Here is a 22,098-nt window from a genome sequence, read left to right as displayed (position 1 = left end):
AGGAGCCTGTACCCTACAACTAGCTCTAACTGTGCTCAGGAGCCTGTGCCCTACAACTAGCCCTTACTGTGATCAGGAGCCTGTACCCTACAACTAGCTCTAACTGTGATCAGGAGTCTGTACCCTTCAACTAGCTCTAACTGTGATCAGGAGCCTGTACCCTACAACTAGCTCTAACTGTGATCAGGAGCCTGTGCCCTACAACTAGCCCTTACTGTGATCAGGAGCCTGTACCCTACAACTAGCTCTAACTGTGATCAGGAGTCTGTACCCTTCAACTAGCTCTAACTGTGATCAGGAGCCTGTACCCTACAACTAGCTCTAACTGTGATCAGGAGCCTGTACCCTACAACTAGCCCTTACTGTGATCAGGAGCCTGTGCCCTACAAATAGCTCTAACTGTGATCAGGAGCCTGTACCCTACAACTAGCTCTAACTGTGATCAGGAGCCTGTACCCTACAACTAGCTCTAACTGTGATCAGGAGCCTGTACCCTACAACTAGCCCTAACTGTGATCAGGAGCCTGTACCCTACAACTAGCTCTTACTGTGATCAGGAGTCTGTACCCTACAACTAGCTCTTACTGTGATCAGGAGCCTGTACCCTACAACTAGCCCTTACTGTGATCAGGAGCCTGTACCCTACAACTAGCCCTTACTGTGATCAGGAGCCTGTACCCTACAACTAGCTCTAACTGTGATCAATGGCCTGTACCCTACAACTAGCTCTAACTGTGATCAGGAGCCTGTATCCTACAACTAGCTCTAACTGTGATCAATGGCCTGTACCCTACAACTAGCTCTAACTGTGATCAGGAGCCTGTACCCTACAACTAGCTCTAACTGTGCTCAGGAGCCTGTACCCTACAACTCGCTCTAACTGTGATCAGGAGCCTGTAATCCAGTTAGCTGTAACTTTTTTCACGTTTGTCTCCACAGAGTGTCCTTGCTGGTTCTGTACACTTACAGAGACGACTACTACAAGATTCTGTTCTAGTGTGGCTCGAAGTTTGTACAGCTGAACTGTCCAGTTTCGTGCGTATGGGGAGTGTAATGAGCTGAAGTGATGTTTCACAACACTTGGACTATTTGAATCGATACAAATTCTCCCATCCAGTGTGTTGTGTAGTGACATCCCTCTTAGAAATGCAGTGTGTTAAACCATGTGCCATCCAGTCAGTACTCCTCCAGATCCTGCACTTTCACCCCCACCCAAAGGTGCCGACTGTCGATGGACTCCAGTTTTATGGAGGCTCTTGCACATCCCCCTGCGTGGCCGTTTTTCTAGGTGTCAACGGGCTATTGGACTGTGACAGGCATCACACCGCTGTATCCTTTCCCACATAAAGCATTGGATCAGAATGTGAAATAGGTGCGAATCCTTTCACGTTAAAAGTGCTGTGTGCGTTCCTGACCGAGGTATGGTTGGTGTGTGCGACCCTGCCAGTCACGACATAACCATGAGCGCTCCTTTTTCCGAGACAAAGGTTGACCCTTTCTCTATGAAATGCGTTAAGTATATGGTCCCTGCGTCTTTTCCCTGTGTACAGTACGTTGCTTCACCCACCCCTCTAGATCAGCAGGTGGCTGCGACGGGGCTGTTCCATTCGCCCTCCCCAGTCAGGCAGTGTTCAGCAGAAACTGGTTGCATACCAGCCCGCTGAGAGACATGGTACTTCCCCACCCTCAGGTGAGAGACACACTAGTTCTGAATGGGTCCATCACCTAGTGGGCCCCACCAATTGATGGTACTGTCAATTTGACCCTGGGCATCAGATGTGAATTTTCCGTCAGACAGTAATGAATTTGAAGGGTGCACAGGATCTCAGTGCGGTGAGCCTACCCTGGTTGTGAATGCATTAACCCGAAAGAGAGGACATTTTGCACATACGGGTTAGGAATTGTGGATTATGATTTTAAACCCAGCGTAATCCTAAACCAAATCCAATCTCCGTGTGATCATTGTATCAGGAGATTGTCCCCTTCAGCAACAGGGCACCCCATGTGCAGGCAGTCACTGGGGCCACATCAACGAGTTAAGAGTTTGATTGGCCTCGAAACAAACTATTGTTGAGTGGCTCAGCTGTAATGACACATGCTGGGAATCTTCTCAAACTGGATTGCCACTGCCCCTCTCTGTTGGTTTCCCAGCTCCTTCTGTATATAGGTTGCTGAGTGCAGCCTTGTATCACTACCACCAAGCAGCCAGGAACAATGCTTAAGCTGAACTTGTAGGATTGATAGAATGTTCTATATTTAGTCAAAAGTATTGAGGAAAATAAACACAGCCTGCATTCCAGGGAGGTTTGTTGTGGCTGGTGGTGTTCAACTATTGGGAATAATATTAACTGTAGACATATTTTATCATGGAGTATCTATAAATCACTTGAAGCTTTCCTACTGCTCTAGTGCTGGAGGGAAGGGGATGGTGTTGCTGTCTGAACAATCATAGCAACAAGGAAATGAGCCCTGATGATCATAGGGGTGTTCCCTAATCTCCTGTTGTAACTTTGGCAGCCCTGGAGAAATGGCTGTTTATGCCATTTTGCTGGGGTGTCAGCTGCTATCTTGGCAGAGCAGAGCAACCCCCAGGGAATTTCTTGTTTATAACTGAAATGTAATCATTCTGAAGTGAGAGATTCAACGCTGTGAATTTTAATTGTTTTTTCTGTCAGTTTGAAGAAAAAGAATAAATAGTATTTCTGCATGTGTGAGATTAATTTCTACGCACTAAATTTTCTCTATACACACCAGGTACCAAAGTCTCTAGCTGGCAAAACATACAGGACATGTGTATGCGAAGGAGCAGGCAGTGCTTGTGGGTCTTTTAGTTCCAACGGGTTATCAAACCTAACCCAGATTGATGGTATATGACAGGTTTGTCTCCAAAATCAGATTGGAACATTCTCGATCTCGTTTCTTCGGTGTGTAGACCCCCTGCCCGAATGTGCAATCTCCCAGCACTGGCTGGTGTGGGAAATGGAAAGCTTGCACTGAGCAGGGCCACTGTGCTTCAGAAATGGTTGTTACGGCACTTTTTTCAGGACAGATTAAAGGCATTCCCTATACCTGACCTGAGCAACCTTATTGCTGACACACTAATTAAAAGAGGGCAAGTACTCCCTTATCTCAGAACTGATACCCAAATTCTTATCGTCATCCTTTATCAACAAAATCTTCATTTCAGTTCCTCAATAAAGCTTTTTCCTATCTCTTGCAAATCCAACTAACACCGATCACCTCGCCCTCCATTTAATCCTTCATCAGTTTTGATTCATTCTTTGTTTTTGCTATCTTCCTCTGATCTCCAATAGAACTCCCTATTTACAGTGAAGTTAGCTATGTTTTGTGCTAATTTTTTCCCCCTCAGCAGCTCAATACTATAAAAGGCAAAAGTTGAATATTGCCTTTAGGGTGAGGGGAGCTCGCCCAGCATCCCTTGGTGCTGGGCAGGGTCAAGGAAAGAACAGACCTCTGGTATGCCACCTTTATTCTATTAGTCATTATCTACCACACGGCCAATTTTTGTATCAGTAATGAAGAAAGCTGTAGACTGCAGGAAGACATCAATGGACTGGTCAGGCGGGCAGAACAGTAGAAAATGGAATTTAATCCAGGGTAGTGTGAGGTAATGCATTTGGGGAGGGCTATCAAGACAAGGGAATACACAATAAATGGTAGGACACTGAGAAGTGCAGAGGATGAGAGGGAACTTGGAGTGTATGTCCACAGATCCTTGAAGGTAGCAGGCCAGGTAGATAAGGTGGTTAAGAAGGCATACGGGATACTTGCCTCTAGTAGCTGGGGCATCGAATAGAAGAGCAGGGAGGTTATGCTTGAACTGTATAAAACACTAGTTAGGCCGCAGCTAGAGTACTGCATACAGTTCTGGTCACCACATTCCAGGAAGGATGTGATTGCACTAGAGGGGGTGCAGAGGAGATTTACGAGGATGTTGCCTAGGCTGGGGTTATTTTCTTTGGAACAGAGGAGGCTGAGGGAAGAATGAATTGAAGTGTATAAAATTGAGGGGCCTAGATAGAGTGGCTAGGAAGGAACTGTTTCCCTCAGTGGAAGGGTCAATAACCAGGGTGCATAGATTTAAAGTAATTGGTCGGAGGTTTAGAGGGGATTTGAGGAGAAATTTTTTCACCCAGCGGGTGGTCTGGAACTCACTGCCTGAAAGGGTGGTAGAGGCAGTCACATTTAAAAAGTACTTGGATATGCACTTGAAGTGCCGTAACCTACAAGGCTACGGACCAAGTGCTGGAAAGTGGGATTAGGGTGGATAGCTGTCGGCCAGCACGGACTTCTCCCTAATATACAATCCTACACACGCCAAGATTCAATGCACCATCTCAGCCTAAGACCCTGGAAACTAGAATTCCATATATCCTTTTTTTAAAGACAAACTTGCATTTATACAGCACCTTTCAGGATGTCTCAAAGTGGCATAGAGCCATTGAATGACGAAGTATTTCCACTTGTTCTGTAGCATAATTTTTCCAGTTTGCGCACCGCAATGAGCAGATAGTCTGTCTTGGTGGCAATCGAAGGATAAATGTTGACCAGGAAACAGATCTTTTATGTTCACCTGAATAGGCATAGGGGCCCTTGGTTTAACATCTCGTCCAAAAGATAGCAGCACTCCCTCAGTACTGCAGAGGGTCATCCTCGATTACATGCTCAAGACTGTGGGACTTGAACCCATAACCTTTGCTTCAGAGGCTAGAGTGCCATCAACTGAGCCAAGCTTTAAAACCCCAGATTGGTGTCACCTAATCACCACTACTTTCTGATTTACCTCCACTTTCCACTCTTTTCAAGCACCATAGGTTTCTCAAATTCAAGTCTTGTGTATTTCATGTAGTGTGATACAAGGAAAATTAACCTCAGTCTACATTGGATTTACACAATACGTTAAAATTATGCAAAGAATTTTACATAAGCGGATTTGGGTTTTGCTCAGTAGGAGGAGCTCCCAGAGTTGATTAACAAGAGGAACAGCAGCTCTTCATTATTTGCGTTCAGTAAATCATAAATGCCTACAAACAATTCATTTAAATAATTGCAATTCAAACAAGTTTCAGTAACCTTGTTGAACTGGGAAATTTAAGCATACAATTATTTTTGGTTTTCTGTGGATGATGGGAAATTTTGGGTAATAGAACGAACCAATGTGTTTGTGCCCGTGTGTTACAGCAGTTGCCCATAGACAGTCGCACTGAATAGTTTAAACATGAATTACAAAAAATATACAACAGCTGCTTGGATTTTTTATATATAATACCCTCTGCTCCTTCAGTTCATTACAACTAAATAGAGTGAGTGCAGTGGAAAGGCCAAACTGTCTGGAGCACTGACACAATTTACTGCTCTGTGCTGGGATGTATATTGGCCCAGAAATTCGGGTCCCCACGCGTAGGCCCAATGAAAGTGCCGGTTTCGTGCATGCGCGGGAAACCGGAACTTCCGTTCCCTTGAAAGAAGGGGTTGACGAGTGGAACGCGTGCGCCGAAGAGGCAGCGTGTGCACATCGAACTTATGGTTTTTTTGCAGGTTTCTCCGGGAGGGTAAGTCTCCAGCAGTTACCTTTTAAAAAGCAGGCACAAGGCTTGCTTTTAACAAGTGTAAGTGGTGAATTAATTAAAATTAAAACATTTTTTCCACAGGTTTATTGTTTTTAAATACTTTTTAAAGAAAGGTAAGTTTATTTTTAGCCCTGTTAGAAAATGTAATTAATTTTTTCAATTTTAAATTATTTAATAGTTATGTCATGTAATGTATAGTTTTATTTGAAGTTTTAGCTCTTCCTGTCAAATTTATGAATGAAGCATTCCCTGCTACCATTGGCTCTCCATGGCCCACGTGATCCCAGGGGACGTATCGAACTAACTGCGCCCCTGGGATACACAGGCACTGCGTGCCGGCAGTTGGAGGAGGCCCAGGATCGGAATACCATGGGGGCCCACAGCTCAACGGCCGGCGCACTAGATAAGTGCAGGTCAGAGGCTTGCACCTGCAGGAAGCCTCCGACTCGAATTTCTGGGCCGTTAAGTTCGAAATCCCAGGAATTTCACTGTGGGGAACTGCTTTTCCACTGGAAGCATAAACAAAAGCATTGGCGGGAGACTCCTAGGTCACGACTGCACTTCCCAGTGACTGGTTCAGAACAGCACTAACGAAGGCCTGAGGGCAGGCACCACCTTAACCTTCCTGCTCCAGTGCTAGGCAACCCAAGGAAATCAATAAATGGAGAGACAAATTGCTGATTTAGCTTGAAATAAACCAAGAGATGAAGAGGAATGAGTTAAGTGTTCCACAGGTCTGCATTCGGTCCAGTAACTCAGAATTGATATGGCTTAACCCTTCCTGGCCAACGCCTTCTCCAAGACCATCAGAATGATGTCTTTATTGTTCATCACATTGTAGCAATTCAGATCAATCAGCCTGTCAAAATCATTAGGGGTGTATGTAAAGTTCAGGGTGTTGTATGGAGAATTCTCCGCTTCCAGGACAAAACTGCCATAGTCTTTATCTTGATCAGACGTACGTTCAACTCCTACAATAGACACAGACAGCAGTGACTGATAAAGCAATGTTCAGATTCCTTACTTCCAACAACTTGCATTGATATATTGTGTGTAATATCTCAAAGCACTTCACAGAGGAGTAAACAAAGATTGAGCAACAGCAGAAGAGTTGGAGGCTTTGCATAGACTTAGAGGTAAGTTACAAGGAAGCTTCTGGTTGGCGGACAGAAAGCAAAGAGTTGGAATAAACGGGTCGTTTTCCGAGTGGCAGGCAGTGACTAGTGGGGTACCGCAAGGATCGGTCCTAGGACCCCAGCTGTTCACAATATATATTAATGATCTGGACGAGGGAATTGGATGTAATCTCTCCAAATTTGCAGACGACACAAAGCTGGGGGGGAGGGTATGCTGTGAGGAGGATGTCGTGAAACTCCAGTATGATTTGGACAGATTGGGTGATTGGGCAGAAACATGGCAAATGCACTATAATGTGGATAAATGTGAGGTTATCCACTTTGGTGGCAAAAACAGGAAGGCAGATTATTATTTGAATGGCAATAGATTGGGAGAAGGGGAAGTGCAAAGAGACCTGGGTGTTCTTGTCCACCAGTCGCTGAAGGTAAGCATGCAGGTGCAGCAGGCGGTTAAGAAGGCAAATGGTATGTTGGCCTTCGTAGCAAGAAGGATGTCTTGCTACAGCGCCTTGGTGAGACCGCACCTTGAGTACTGTGCAGTTTTGGTCGCCTTACCTGAGGAAGGACGTTCTTGCCGTGGAAGGAGTGCAGCGAAGATTCACCAGGCTGATACCTGGGATGGCAGGAATTACGTATGAGGAGAGATTGGGTCGATTGGGCTTATACTCACTGGAGTTTAGAAGATTGAGAGGGGATCTCATCGAAACCTATAAAATTCTGTCAGGCCTGGACAGACTAGATGCAGGAAGGATGTTTATGATGGCCGGGGAGTCCAGAACCAGGGGTCATAGTCTAAGGATAAGGGGGAAGCCATTTAGGACTGAAAGGAGGAGGAATTTCTTCACCCAGAGAGTGGTGAACCTGTGGAATTCTCTGCCACAGAGGGCGGTGGAGGCCAGTTCATTAAATATATTCAAGAAGGAGTTGGATATATTTCTTGATCCCTTTAGCCTTAAGGGATATGGGGAGAAGGAAGGGACAGGGTACTGAATTTGGATGATCAGCCATGATCTCATTGAATGGCGGAGCAGGCCCGACTCCTATCTTCTATGTTTCTTCTGAAAGTAGAGAGATAGCAAGGGGGAGTATAGTGTCCAGACCACTGAAGGACCGGGGGGGTGGTGATGCAAAGGAGAGTAGATTGAAAAAGTGGAAGGCATGTGATAACAAGTAGGTTGCAGAGACAGGAGGAGCAAAACTGTACAGGGATCTGGAAAGGAGAATGGGGGTTTTGAATTCACTGGAGGGTGGGAGTAACGTCTTAGTGCAAGGGGAATGCGGGGGAGGTGCTCAACAAGCTTATGTACAACTTAGGAGAATGTTGGAAAAATGGAAGTGGGAGCCGACGAAGGTATGGATAAGGATTTCAGTGGAGGGGAGAGTGAGGTAAAGGTGATAGGAGAGATGGCTGTAGAGTTGGGTAGCGAAGGTCCTGAAGATAGGGAAGGAAGGTTAGAGAGAGCACAGTAGCTGGAGAGGACAGGGGTGCTTTTTGAGGCATACATTTATGACAGGCTGTCCCCAGCTCGTCTTTAAAACTGCTGAGGAAAGAACCACTACATGTGCACTGGCCCAGGAGTGGTGGTGGGCTGGGAAGGTGCAAGAAATGAGGCTGAGGCAGTCAAGCAGATAGTCTCAATTTTTAAGATGAAAAAGATCCATGAACTCCTTTAACATTTTTATTTGCCATTCTTTATACTTGAAAGCAGTTTTTTGCTGCTCTGTGTGCTGGACATAGTCCCTCACCTGGGATCTTGTAATTCCGGAATGTGGCATTTGTGAGTGGGAAGTGAATCACGATAGGAATTTTGGGATTCTTTTCATCCATGAAGACATAGCATTCCTGCAGGCTGTTCTCAAGTATGTGTGCCACATCAATCTTTGGGAAAGGGATATCATGTTCTGTACAGTATTCCTCAGTCTTCTTCAGAACCTGGGTGGGAGGGGAGAGAGAGAAAAACAACAAAGTTAAAACTAATTTCCTGGTAGTGTCTGTCTAGTGAACTTTTGGATATAATTGAAAAATGTACCTATGGGTTTCAAAAATACTCTTCTGTGTAAAGTTATCAATATATTGGCTACTGAGCAGAACATGTCTATTAACTTGTTTAACAGCTCCAGGAAACTTCCCGGCTTCTCAGGGCAAACCAGTTTACTAGGTTTTCAGCTGATTGCTCCCCCCGCCCAACACTAATATTAGAGTAGCAAAGGCACCGAAACATGGAAGAGGTTGATTCTTTGTGTGTAGAATGCCACAAAAAGCTACATCAAAGCAATCAACCCCTTGCTGACTCATGATTCACTAGTTTTCTTGTATCCTGTGTATCGATGGACAGCCACCCAATGTAAGAACAATGTAGACTTCCAGTCAAAACCTAATGTCACTGCTTTCAACAAGGATAATAACTTAGTTGTATTGATTATTGAAATAACAACAGAAAATGCTGGAAAAACTCAGCAGGCCAGGTAACATCCATGGAGAGAAACAAAGGGTTTCGACCTGAAACGTTAACTCTGTCAAGACTGAAAAAGCACAGGAAATGAAACAGATTAAAAGGCCAGGCTGGGAGAGAATAAAAGAGAAGTGAAGAGACATTAAGAGGTATTCAAAACGAGACGAGATGGTGATAGGACTAGTGGAGACAAAAGACGGCTCTAGATTAGGTGTGAAATGCGCTGGCAGAATGGGGGAGAAAAAAAGTGTGGATAAAAAATATAAGTAAAAAGGGGCCGAGGTTATGATCTGAAATTGTTGAACTCTACATCGAGTCCGGAAGGCTGTAAAGTGCCTAATCGGAAGATGAGGTGCTGTTCCTCGAGCTTACGTTGAGCTTCCGTGGAACAATGCGGTCTGAGTGGGAATGGGGCGGTGAATTAAAATGACAGGCAACCGGAAGCTCGGGGTCATCCTTACGGACTGAACGGAGGTGTTCCGCAAAGCGGTCACCCAATCTGCGTTTGGTCTCCCCAATGTAGAGGAGACCACATAGTGAGCAGCAAATACAGTATACTAGATTGCAAGATGTACAAGTAAATCGCTGTTTCACCTGGAAGGGGTGATTATTGATCAGCCACTTATACTGTTCCATGGGTTTGACTTAACTGGATATGGCTAGCCAGCACTGCATTTGGCTTTATTCTATTGAGATAGAACCAAGGGCATTTTGAGTCAAGACATTTTTAGTTAATCTCTTATAGAATTTGTACTCTGCATAAGTCCATTGCCAGAAACTGGCTACATGGGGATTGTGTTTAAATAGTTGATGTGGATGGAACGGGTGAAATAAGTTAAGGGAGAAAGAGGACGTGTGTCTGGGAAATATGGATTTCCGGGGTATACTCTATGGTACACAAAAGAAAATAAAGAATAATGTTAGTGGTGTCTGTTTTTCAGTAGTGTTTCCCTGACTTTTTAAAATTTGTTTGGGGATGTGGGTAACCCCAGCAAGGTAGTATTTATTGCTCATCCCTTGTCCTGAAGGCAGTAAGAGTCGACCACATAGTGTGGGACTAGAGTAAAACCAAGTCGGAGTATTGGGTTCCGTTTGCTGAAGGCTATTAGTGAACCAGATGGGTTTTTATGACAATCTGGCAACGTTCACGGTCATTTTCTGGTGCTGGCCACAAATTACCAGATTTATCGAATTCAATTTCACAACTTGCCCAGTATGATTTGAACTCCGGGTCGTTAGCCTAGTGGTGATGGTAGTGGACTATCATACACATTATAACATGGAAATAAGGCATGTGACATGTATCAAACTCCCATCCTCTGTATCTACATTCTGGAGCTGTTCTTTTAAGTGAGGGAATAATTACTATTATTCATAAATTGAGTACTGTGTACATTCTGCTCCCTGGAGAGAAATACAACTAGCAGGCCAGAACATAGACAGAGAGGTCACACAACCATGTTGTCGTGGCGCTTTGCCTAGACCCTGCTCCTTACCTTGAACGGTGATCCAAGACTAAAATTAAAAGACAGGATGACATCAATGCGTCTCTGTGACCGAAGAGCAAGGGGAAATGCCGAATTATTCGAGAATCCAGCATCAACAAAGTACAGCTGAGTTGCCATTGGAGTCAGAGAGTTTGGAGAGGAGTCCAGATGATCAGCTAAAAGATTTTTTTTTAAAGGCATAAATTAAAAAGAACTAACAAATTCATTCATAAAATTAATGTCAGCATGATGAAACTTGATGCAGGAGACCAGGACCAGAAGCCAGGTATGTCGTCTTCTTAAGAAGGTATGTAATTTCAAAAGGGCTAACGTCCAAGTATATGAGGGAACAGCTCAAGTAAACCGATGTCAACACTTTAAAGGAGTCTACGTCACCTCTAGAGGCATAATGCTGAACATGCAGGATAACAACATACATGGTATCAGCAGGCACAAAAATAATCAAGAACCTAAATGGATTAGTAAGATAATCAGAAGTAATGTAAAAAAACTCTATGAATCCTGCAAGGGCACAGGCTTAAATGTAAGAACTTGCAGAAACATGTCTGAAGAGTAGCTGAGGAATGTGGAAAATCATAGCTGCAAACACAACCTATGAGCACAAGATAGTAAGCATACTACATGATTACTTCCTCCAATTATTCCCGAGAACCCACAAACAACATGGTTGTAATTAGCAACAATCTTAGAATATTTAATGGCTTTGGCATAAATGAGATGGAAATCCTACACTGGCTAAAAGAGCTCAAAACAAATAAATCCTATAGCATATTTTACCCCCTCAGAACATCAAAAGCAACTTTCTGCCTGTGAAATGCTTTGGGAAGTGTTGTCACTCTTGATTTGTAGGCAAAGGCAACAGCACAAACACAAATGAGACCAATAACTAATTAACCTCTTGGTTGAGAGATGAATTACATAGAATTTACAGCACAGAAATGGTCTATGCCCCCGAGGAGCCTCCTTCAACTCACCCTATCAACATATCCTTCAATTCCTTTCTCTCTCATGTACTTACCTCGCTTTCCTTGAATGTTGGCCAGAACTCCCTGCTCTTTGATAAGTGTGATGGGATCTTTTACGTTCACCTGAACAGGCAGACGGGGCCTCGCTTTAGCGTCTCAGCCGAAAGATGGCACTCGTCAATGTAGCACTCCCACAGCACTGAGCTGAAGTGTCAGCCTAGATTATGTGCTCAAGTCCTGAAATGAAACTTAAACCCACAACCTTCTGACTCAGGTGAGAGTGCTACCACAGAGCCACGTTGAGTTAGGCATGGAGGTCATTTGTCAGGCATTCATGGTTAGTATGATTGAGTCCATGAACATTGGGGGGTCCCAGCGAATTGAATACAGGCTAACGTGCCTATTTTAAAAAATGAGGACAAATAGATGCAGGCAACTACAAACCCATTAGGTTTGCTTCAATGCCATGAATAATTATTAAATTGGTTATTAGGAGTAAACTTGAGGATTGCCTACATGATACTCTAATAAAGAGCAGGCAAAATGGATTTAGAAATTAAGATCCTGTATGAGCAACCTCCTTGAATTTTTTTTTGAAGGATATTACATCCCAAATGGACAATGGAAACTCTATGTGCTATATCTAGACTTGCAGAAGGCATTTGAGAAAGTTGCACATTAAAAGATATCAGTTAAGCACAAAGCATTGGGGAAAATCTTGGGCATGGGTAAAAAAGGCTAAAGGGTAGAAAACAATGGGTACTGGTTAGAATCATACAGCATAGGAGGCCATTTGGCCCATCGTGTATGTGCTGGCTCTTTGAAGAGGTATCCAATTAATCCTACTCCCCTGCAAATGTCAATGTGGGAGGGGTTGCTAAATGAGATCCCAGTGCTCATTGTTGGAACTTCTATAGTTTCTAATTTACATTAGATTCAGAAACTCAATGCAAGTTGGTCAAACTATGAGGGACAGTTGATCCTGGAGATACAACTTGACAAATATACAATAAATTGGATAAAATATATAAATAGGTGGAATAATAGTAAATGAAATTGAATATGGACAAATGTAAAGTACTGCACATAGAAAGGAAAGTAGCCAACATATGTACCCCGTGAATGATGTTGAAAAAAATGAAAGATGATGGTGACGGAGAGGGGGTTAAGTAGATCTTACACATGTCCAACCATTGTAGACATTGCTGTAGAGCAGCGTTAGCAGTCAACCTCCTTCCTTCTATGGTTCACAACAACACATTTCAAGTAAGTGCAAGACACTTGATAGTGTAGTATACAGAACAGACTTTGACACCAGGATGAGGGATCAGCTCAACCCGAATCAGAGAGTGGCTTTTTAGCTTCAAGTTCTATCTTTCGAGCCCACTGAAGAACTATTGAAAACCATGCTCCTTTATACACCATATATATATTTTGCCTACATCAAAGGTACATGTCACAGATACGAACTCATGACGTATCTATTCCAAAATCCTTTTGAAGACAGTCAATTCATGTAAGCAGTTGTAGTTGTTTACGCCAAAGCTACTTCACTTAAACAAGACTTCCTGACCTAACTGTTCTTAACCTCGTTGAAGAACAGGCTTTATTAACCGTTACCTTTCCATACTATAGTTAATGGATCCCTCTACTATATTTATTATCTTAGCCTCCGAAGATACACTTTAATCACCCATGGCTAACGTCATTACTGTCACGTATTTCCTTGCACAAGCACTTTACGTATATAACTCTGCCTAGAAATTAGTCTCAGGCAGTGTGCAAAACGGGCAGTATTGGTTTGCCCATCCGATATACGCAGCACCCGATATTCAGTTCCAATGCAGTCAATAGAACTGAATATCAGGCACTGCGTATAACCGGGCGGCTGATCCGATACCGTCTGTTTTGCGCCACGTCCAAGATGAATTTCTAGGCCTTGGACTCAAAGCAGAAGACAAGTTATGCTTTCTTCTCACAACATTTCAAAGCCATCCTATTTATATTGGAAAGCCTGTTGCGCGAAGATACAAGGAAGTTCGATTATTAACTCTTAACTCCCCAAAATGTCAACAATATGTTGCAATTATATAGCGCCTGTAACATAGTAAAACATCCCAAGGCGCTTCAAGGAGCGTTATCAAACAAAATTTGATATCGAGCCACATAACGAGATATTAGGGCCGATGAAAAGTGGTAGGCTTTAAGGAGCATCTTAAAGGAGGACAGAGAGGTAGAGAGTCAGAGAGGTTTATGGAGGGAGTTTCAGAGCTTAGGGCCCAGGCAGCTGATGGCACAGCCACCAATGGTGGAGTGATTAAAATCAGGGATGCACAAGAGGCCAGAATTGGAGGAGCGCAGATATTCCGGAGGGTTGCAGGGCTGTAGTCCAACGTACAATTCTCCAGGATGTCCAACAAGCAGCAATCAAGACAACCAATAGAATGCTTAACTATAGAGGAAGCCATGCTCAAATTATATAGTACTCTGGTCAGACCACGCCTTGAACATTACATCTAGTTCTGTACACTGAGACACAAGGGAGAAATCAAGCATGGGAGGCAGTGGTGAGAAAAGTCATGAGGCTAGAGGTCTGAGTTATGATGAAAGACTAAAGACTCATCAGCCTTGAAAGGAGGAGACTGGAGTTAGTCTTACAGAGGTGTATAATATAGTTAATGGAATAGAAACACTACATTAGGAAAATAACTTCAAACTAAACCATGAGAATAGGAAGTGAACACAGGTAAAAGGTAAATTTAGAACATTTTTCTTCACATAAATAATGATCAACACACAGTATTATAAAAATACATATAATAAATGAAAGTCAGGAGATGTCTGATTCAGTGGCCCACTTTGAACCCAGTACACAATTTATTGATATTGGTTTAGAAATTCGTGGAACCCCTTGTTTAGATGTAAGCAAAAGATTCAGAAATTTGCTGAATCAAATTACTAACCCTAAAGCTATTGTTCTGGAGGAAGACACTGAAATTGGAGTGTATACTGGAGAATCATTTTATGATTTAGATCTGGCTGTACCTATTATAGGGAATTGCCAGAAAGCCCAACTAGAGGGGGTGAATTTGATACAGTGCAAACCAGCTTAAAGGTTTAATCGCATTTCAATCAATTTGGCGTTATGTGTCAGCTGTGGCTCAGTGGGTAGCACACTCGCCTCTGAGTCAGAAGGCTGTGGGTTCAAATCCTACTCCAGGGACTTGAGCACATAAAGCTAGGCTGACACTCCAATGCAGTGCTGAGGGGGTGCTGCATTGTCGGAGGTGCCATCTTTCGGAGGAGACATTAAAACCGAGTCCCTGTCTGCTCTCTCAGGTGGACATAAAAGATCCCATGGCACTATTTCGAAGAGGAGCAGGGGAGTTATCCCGGTGTCCTGGCCAATATTTATCCCTCAATCAACATAACAAAAACAGATTATCTGGTCATTATCACGTTGCTGTTTGTGGGAGCTTGCTGTGTGCAGATTGGCTGCCGTGTTTCCCACATTACAACAGAAACTACACTCAAAAAAACAAGTACTTAATTGGCTGTAAAGCGCTTTGAGACATCCAGTGGTCGTGAAAGGCGCTATATAAATGTAAGTCTTTCTTTATGATGTGAATCATACTTGCCAATGTAAAATAGAGCCTGATTGCTTAATTCTGCCTGAAGGAATAGGAAAGAAAGACCAGTCAGACAGTGGAACCAAAATGATCAATATTGTAAACTCAGTTACAGAAGTTTCTTCAAAAGAAATTCGGAGAAGGTTGAAATAGGAGACAAAATGTTACCCCCGAATTTGTCCAAATAGCACAACAGCAAATTGAAGCCGCTGGTGCTTTGGAATCAAATTCCCAAAAGGAACAATTAAGGGAAATGTTGCCATACGAGTGTGGTGAAACCGGTCTACATGTAACTAAAATACCTACAGATGCTAATAAAAAAACATATGTTCATGTGACAGTACTGAATTTCCTTAAAGTCTTATCAATCTGTACAAGAAATATTAAATGCACTGATGGAGAGAAATATCATTAGAGAATGTAATTTGACCTATAATTCTCCTATCTGGCCGATTTTAAAAAGTAAATGGAGGCTAACAATAAACTATAGGCAACTAAACAAACAGATGTCTCTGTCACTGGCCTGTTACTTGGACCAGGTCCTAACTAAAATAGCAGGGGCTAAGAATCTGACTACCCTAGACACAGTCAGTGGGCTCTGGACAGTGAAAGTAAATCCAAAAGACCAATACAAATTAGCCTTTTCTTTTATTGAGAGTCAGTATACATCAAATAGATGTCCTTTTGGATACTTAAATTCCCCAGTAGACTTCTTGCACAAAGTAATGCTGGATGCAGAACAGAGATGAAACTTAGAAATCGGGCAAGGGGACTGTGACATACTTGAACATATTAGCATCGAGAGGGAGGAGGTACTAGCGGTTTTAGCAGGCCAAAAAGTGGATAAATCCCCAGGCCCGGACGAGATGTATCCCAGGCTGTTGTGTGAGGCAAAGGAGGAGATTGCAGGGGCTCTGACACAAATTTTCAGAACCTCTCTGGCCACAGGGGATGTACCAGAGGACTGGAGAACAGCTAACGTAGTACCATTATTCAAGAAGGGTAGCAGGGATAAACCAGGGAATTACAGGCCAGTGAGCCTAACATCTGTGGTAGGGAAATTATTGGAAAAAATTCTGAGGGACAAAATTAGTCTCCACTTGGAGAGGCAAGGATTAATTGGGGATAGTCAGCATGGCTTTGTCAAGGGTAAATCATGTCTGACCAATCTGATTGAATTTTGAGAGGGGGTGACTAGGTGTGTGGATGAGGGAAATGCTGTGGATGTGGTTTACATGGATTTCAGTAAAGCCTTTGACAAAGTCCCGCATAGGAGACTGGTCAAGAAGGTAAGAGCCCATGGGATCCAGGGTGCCTTGGCGCATTGGATCCTAAACTGGCTGAGTGGCAGGAGGCAGAGGGTGATGGTCGAAGGTTGCTTTTGTGACTGGAAGCCTGTGTCCAGTGGGGTACCTCAGGGATCGGTGCTGGGTCCCTTGCTGTTTGTGATCTACATAAATGATTTGGATGAGAATGTAAAAGGTATGATCAGTAAGTTCGCAGATGACACGAAAATTGGTGGGGTGGTAAATTGCGAGGAGGAAAGCCTCAGGCTACAGGACGATGTAAACGGGTTGGTCAGATGGGCGGAAAAGTGGCAAATGGAATTTAACCCTGAAATGTGCGAGGTGATGCATTTTGGACGGACAAATAAGGCAAGGGAATACACAATGAGTGGTAGGACCCTAGGAAGTACAGAGGGACCTTGGTGTACATGTACATAGATCCCTGAAGGCAGCGGAACAGGTAGATAAGGTGGTTAAAAAGGCATATGGGATACTTGCCTTCATTAGCCGAGGCATAGAATATAAGAGCAGGGAGGTTATGATGGAGCTGTACAAAACGCTGGTGAGGCCACAGCTGGAGTACTGTGTGCAGTTCTGGTCGCCTCACTATAGGAAGGATGTGATTGCTTTGGAGAGGGTGCAGAGAAGATTCACCAGGATGTTACCTGGGATGGAGCGCCTCAGCTATGAAGAAAGACTAAACAGGCTGGGGTTGTTTTCCTTGGAGCAAAGAAGGCTGAGGGGGGACCTGATTGAGGTGTACAAAATGATGAGGGGCATAGATAGGGTAGATAAAGAGGAACTTTTCCCCTTAGTAGAGGGGTCAATAACAAGGGGGCATAGATTCAAGGTAAGGGGCAGGAGGTTTAGAGGGGATTTGAGGAGGAACTTTTTCACCCAGAGGGTGGTTGGAATCTGGAACTCACTGCCTGAAAGGGTGGTAGAGGCAGGAACCCTCATAACATTCAAGAAGCATTTGGATGAGCACTTGAAATGCCATTGCATACAAGGCTATGGACCAAATGCTGGAAAGTGGGATTAGACTGGACAGGGATTGATGGTCGGCCGAAGGGCCTCTTTCTGTGCTGTATAACTCTATGACTCTATGATATATTAATAAAAAGTACACATAACCAGATAGTTTAAAATAAATTAAAAATGTTCTTACTCAGCTGAAAATTGCTGGAGTTAAATTGTCATTACCTAAGGGACAATGGTGTTGAGAGGGTGAATTATTTAGGAGATGCAGTGGGGCCTGATGTGTCCACAGCTGAATCGGGTTAAAGCTGTTCAAGCCATCAAAAACCAAACAATTACAGGAAACTCTCGATTTACCGGCACCTAAATAACCGGAAATCTGTTAACCGGCAAAATTCAGGAGTAGGTTCAGCTAAGTTTTACTTCATATTAGTGGCCGTTCCTGGATCTGTGGCTGTGTAACCGGGGTTCCTGCACTTGTTGCTAAGCAACAGGGATGCTTGGTCTGTGGCCGGGGTTCCTGCACCTGTTGCTAAGCAACAGGGAAGCCTGGATTTGTTGCTGAGTACGGAGCTCTTGTACCTTTTACGACACCTCTCTGTAATCCGGACTTTTTGATAAACTGGCACCACGCCGGTCCCGGATAAAAAAGAGTTTCCTGTACATAGTTTTCTGGGAGTTTGTAATTACACCTGTCAATCACCCAACCCTTAACTAAATTGTTAAGGAAGATTGAGCCCCGAGCTTGGGGACCTGTACACAAAGATGCTGCGAATGAGTTGAAAGGCAAGCTTAGTAGAAATCCATGCCTTGCCTATCCAGAGAAAGATAAAGCTTTCTTCCTCGAGACAGGTTACAGGAATGCTAGCATCAGTGTGGGGTTATCCACATTACTACAGTGACTCTACTTCAAAACTACTTCATTGGCCATAAAGCGTCTTGGGACGTCCTGAGGTGGTGAAAGGTGCTATATAAATGCAAGTCTTTCTTTCTTTGCATCAAAAGCACAATACTGACAACAGTGTAGGTGCTTACATCAGGAAAGCTCTTAGCGAAGTCAAGAGGAAATTTACACACTGTGAAAAGGCTATCTACAGAATCTATGTTCAAGGATAGAGACTAATCTTAGTTTCAACCTAATTAAAAGATGATGCTATAGAAAAATGTTATCACTCTATGGAGCATCCTGAAGGAAATGAAATTTCACCCTACGACTTGCTGTCCAATGCAGACCATGTATAATAAGAAATAAAAATTTCAACTTAGAAAAGAACTACTAATCCGAGTAAGTAAATGTGAAATAACCCAATGGGTAGTTCCTTTGTCCTATAGAGGGATGACATTATTGCATGCTCATGATGAATCTTGCGGCAGTCACACGGGAACTTGGACTACTTATGAAGCATATTCTTTCTCCTCCTTCACTTATGTTTTTCTCTCCACTGGTAAGTAGGGATGAGCACCAAAGGACTGTACAAAAGGTTACTTAATTTGTTGCAGCTTCTAGTCTTCTTTTCCTAAACAGAACTCTATTTAAGAGAATAGTGATTCAAGTATTTATCCAGTTTCCTTTTGAAAGTTATTATTGAATCTGCTTCCACCCCCCTTTCAGGCCGTGCGGTCCAGATCACAACTCACTGCGTAAAAAAAATTCTCATCTCCCCTCTGCTTCTTTTGAAAATTACCTTAAATCTGTGTCCTCTGGTTACCGACCCTCCTGCCTCTGGAAACAATTTCTCCTTATTTTACTCTATAAAAACCCTTCATGATTTTGAACACCTCTACCAAACCTCCTCTTAGCCTTCTTTGCTCGAGTGAGAACGACGCCAGTTTCTCTAGTCTCTCCTTGTAACTGAAGCCTTTTATCGCTGGTACCATTCTACTAAATCTCCTCTGTCCCCTCTCCAAGGCCCCGACATCCTTCCTAAAATGCGGTGCCCAGAATTGGCCACAATACTCCAGCTGAGGCTCAACCAGTGTTTTAAAAAGATTTAGCATAACTGCCTTGCTTTTGTACTCTATGTACAAAGCCACGGTCCCACAGCCTTCTCAACTTGTCCTGCTACCTTCAAAGATTTATGTACGTAAACCCCCAGGTCTCTCCTCCTCTACTTCTGTTTCTCTCTCTTCCTCCACTTTTATTTCTCTCTCCTCCTCCACCTCTGTTTTTCTCTCCTCTGGTAAGTAGGGATGAGCACCAAAGATAATTTGAAAATAGAAAGCTAATTTAAAAGTAAAAATCCCAAAATGGCTACCTTATGTGTTGTGGGGACCTGACATGTGGTGTCACAGATTGGCACGGACTAATGTTGGGTTGCGATTGGTTAGTGGCACATTGTAGTTAGCATGCATCAATGCTAGAGCCTTAATACAACATTGCAGTATTACAGACATACACAGGCACAAAACTTGCTAGACAGAGAGAGAGAGAGAGAGAGAGTACTTTGCCCCTTTCTGAAGTAGTGGTTCTGCTCATACATCCGATGCATTAAGAGACCATGTAGGAAGTTGTAGGTCACTGTCGCTGTCAGGCGTGACACAAACAAGTTCTTCACTAGGCTGTCCAGCATGCCGGTTCGAAAGGTTGTCCACATTTGAGGTTGATGCAATTTTGGATGCATATCTGTAAGAGCAACACATCAGAACATCATCTTCAGATCAGGAGAGGGAGACCAGCTTCATCACAAGTGTGAAATTTAGCAGCACAAATCACTTCCAGAAATGTAACTGTAGTGTGCCGGTCGCCATAAGTTATGCATAGTACAGGACCAGTAAAAGCTTGCAAGTCGCACTGAATTGAAGAGTTCAAACAATGTTTCTAAACCACACAGGCTGAGCTTTCATTGTTTATGAGTTTAATTACAGCCCATCCTGCTCACTTCCAGCCATCCTGAACCTGTAGGAACACAGACATGCACTTAAAAACAGAAATGGTGGATAACAAGGTTATGACTTTATGATATCTGGTGTGACAACAACAACTTGCATTTATAGAGCGCCTTTAACATAGTAAAATGTCCTGAGGCGCTTTGCAGGAGTGTTTTCAAACAAAATTTGACACTGAGCCACAAAGGCGATATTAGGACAGGTTTTATGGAGCATCTTAAAGGGGAGAAAGAGGTAGAGAGACGGAGAGGTTTAGGGAGGGAATTCCAGAGCTTAGGGCCTTTGCAGCTGAAGGCACGGCCGCCAATCGTGGAGCGAATAAAATTGGGGATGCTCAAGAGGGCAGAATTGGAGGAGCGTGGAGATCTTGGAGTGTTGTAGAGCTGGAGGAGATTACAGAGATAGGGAAGGGCGAGGCCATGCAGGGATTTGAAAACAAGGATGAGAATTTTTAAAAATCGAGGAGTTGCCAGACCGGGAGCCAATGTAGGTCAGCGAGCACAGGGGTAATAGGTGAATGGAACTTGGTACGAGTTAGAATACGAACAGCAGAGTTCTGGATGAGCTGAACTTTATGGAGGATGCACGGTGGGAGGCCGGCCAAGAGAGCATAGGAATAGTCGAGTCTACAAGTAACAAAGGCATGGATGAGGGTCTCAGCAGATGAGTTGAGGCAGGGTCGGTGTCGGGCGATGTTATGGAGGTGGAAGTAGGCGGTCTTGGTGATGGAGATAGGGGTTCGGAAGCTCGGTTGTGAGCGGCTTGGTTCAACCCGAGGCAGTGGCCGAGAAGGGGGATGTAGACAGTGGTTAGGGAGCGCAGTTTGTGGCGGAGACCAAAGACAATGGCTTCGGTCTTCCCAATATTTAATTAGCAGAAATTTCTGGTTATCTGGTACTGGATGTCGGACAAGCAGCGTGACAAATCAGCAACAGTGGAGGGTTCGAAATAAGTGGTAATGAGGTAGAGCTGGATGTCATCAGCCTCCATGCGGAACCTGACGTGTTTTCAGATGATGTCGCCGAGGGGCAGCATGTAGGTAAGAAATAGGAGGGGGCCAAGGATAGATCCTTGGGGGACTGCAGAGGAAACGATGCGGGAGCAGGAAGAGAAGCCGTTGCAGGTGATTCTCTGGCTACGACTAGATAGATAGCAATGGAACCAGGCGAGTGCAGATCCACTCAGCTGGACAACAGAGGAGAGGTGTTGGAGCAGGATGGCGTGGTTAACTGTGTCAAAGACTGCAGACAGGTCAAGAGGATGAGCAGGAATAGTTTATCACGGTCACAGACACATAGGTTGTCATTTGTAGGAGGCTCCACGAACATCCCCATCCTCAATGATGGCGAAACCCAGCACGAGTGCAAAAGACAAGGCTGAAGCATTCACAACCATCTTCAGCCTGTAGTGCCAAATGGATGGTACATCCCGGCCTCCTCCTGAGGTCCCCTCCATCACAGAAGCCAGTCTTCAGCCAATTCGATTCACTCCACCTGATATCAAGAAATGACTGAGCGCACTGGATACAGCAAAGGCTGTGGACTCCGACAACATCCTGGCTATCGTGCTGAAGACTCCAGAACTAGCCACACCTCTAGCCAAGCTGTTCCAGTACAGCTACAACACTGGCATCTACCCGACAGTGTGGACTGGACAGACTAGATGC

At 43.9% G+C, this 22,098-nt stretch overlaps 2 protein-coding genes across 7 annotated transcripts in view; one reads left to right on the top strand and one right to left on the bottom strand.

Moving 5' to 3' along the window:
- The window catches only part of eif2ak4 (eukaryotic translation initiation factor 2 alpha kinase 4), a 123,231-nt gene extending 120,524 nt beyond the window's left edge, over positions 1-2,707 (top strand). For all 6 annotated transcript variants that reach the window (XM_086003753.1, XM_086003752.1, XM_086003754.1 and 3 more), the window contains one exon: positions 940-2,707. In XM_086003753.1, the coding sequence (XP_085859879.1) occupies positions 940-997 (58 nt within the window). In that variant the 3' untranslated portion in view covers positions 998-2,707. The remainder of the gene's footprint in view (positions 1-939) is intronic.
- A 73-nt stretch (positions 2,708-2,780) lies between these two features.
- LOC147109670 (cytosolic phospholipase A2 zeta-like) overlaps positions 2,781-22,098 on the bottom strand; it is a 193,610-nt gene continuing 174,292 nt past the window's right edge. The window contains exons 17-20 of the mRNA XM_086003756.1: positions 19,990-20,169; positions 10,677-10,843; positions 8,474-8,660; positions 2,781-6,562 (exon numbers count right to left, since the gene is read on the bottom strand). Coding sequence (XP_085859882.1) covers positions 6,363-6,562; positions 8,474-8,660; positions 10,677-10,843; positions 19,990-20,169 — 734 coding nt within the window. The 3' untranslated portion in view covers positions 2,781-6,362. The remainder of the gene's footprint in view (positions 6,563-8,473; positions 8,661-10,676; positions 10,844-19,989; positions 20,170-22,098) is intronic.

Source organism: Somniosus microcephalus, chromosome 12, assembly GCF_052327205.1.
Source record: "Somniosus microcephalus isolate GS21.2 chromosome 12, FLI_Smic_1.0, whole genome shotgun sequence".
In the NCBI taxonomy this organism is placed as follows: domain Eukaryota; kingdom Metazoa; phylum Chordata; class Chondrichthyes; order Squaliformes; family Somniosidae; genus Somniosus; species Somniosus microcephalus.
This window is presented reverse-complemented; position numbering and strand designations above follow the sequence as displayed.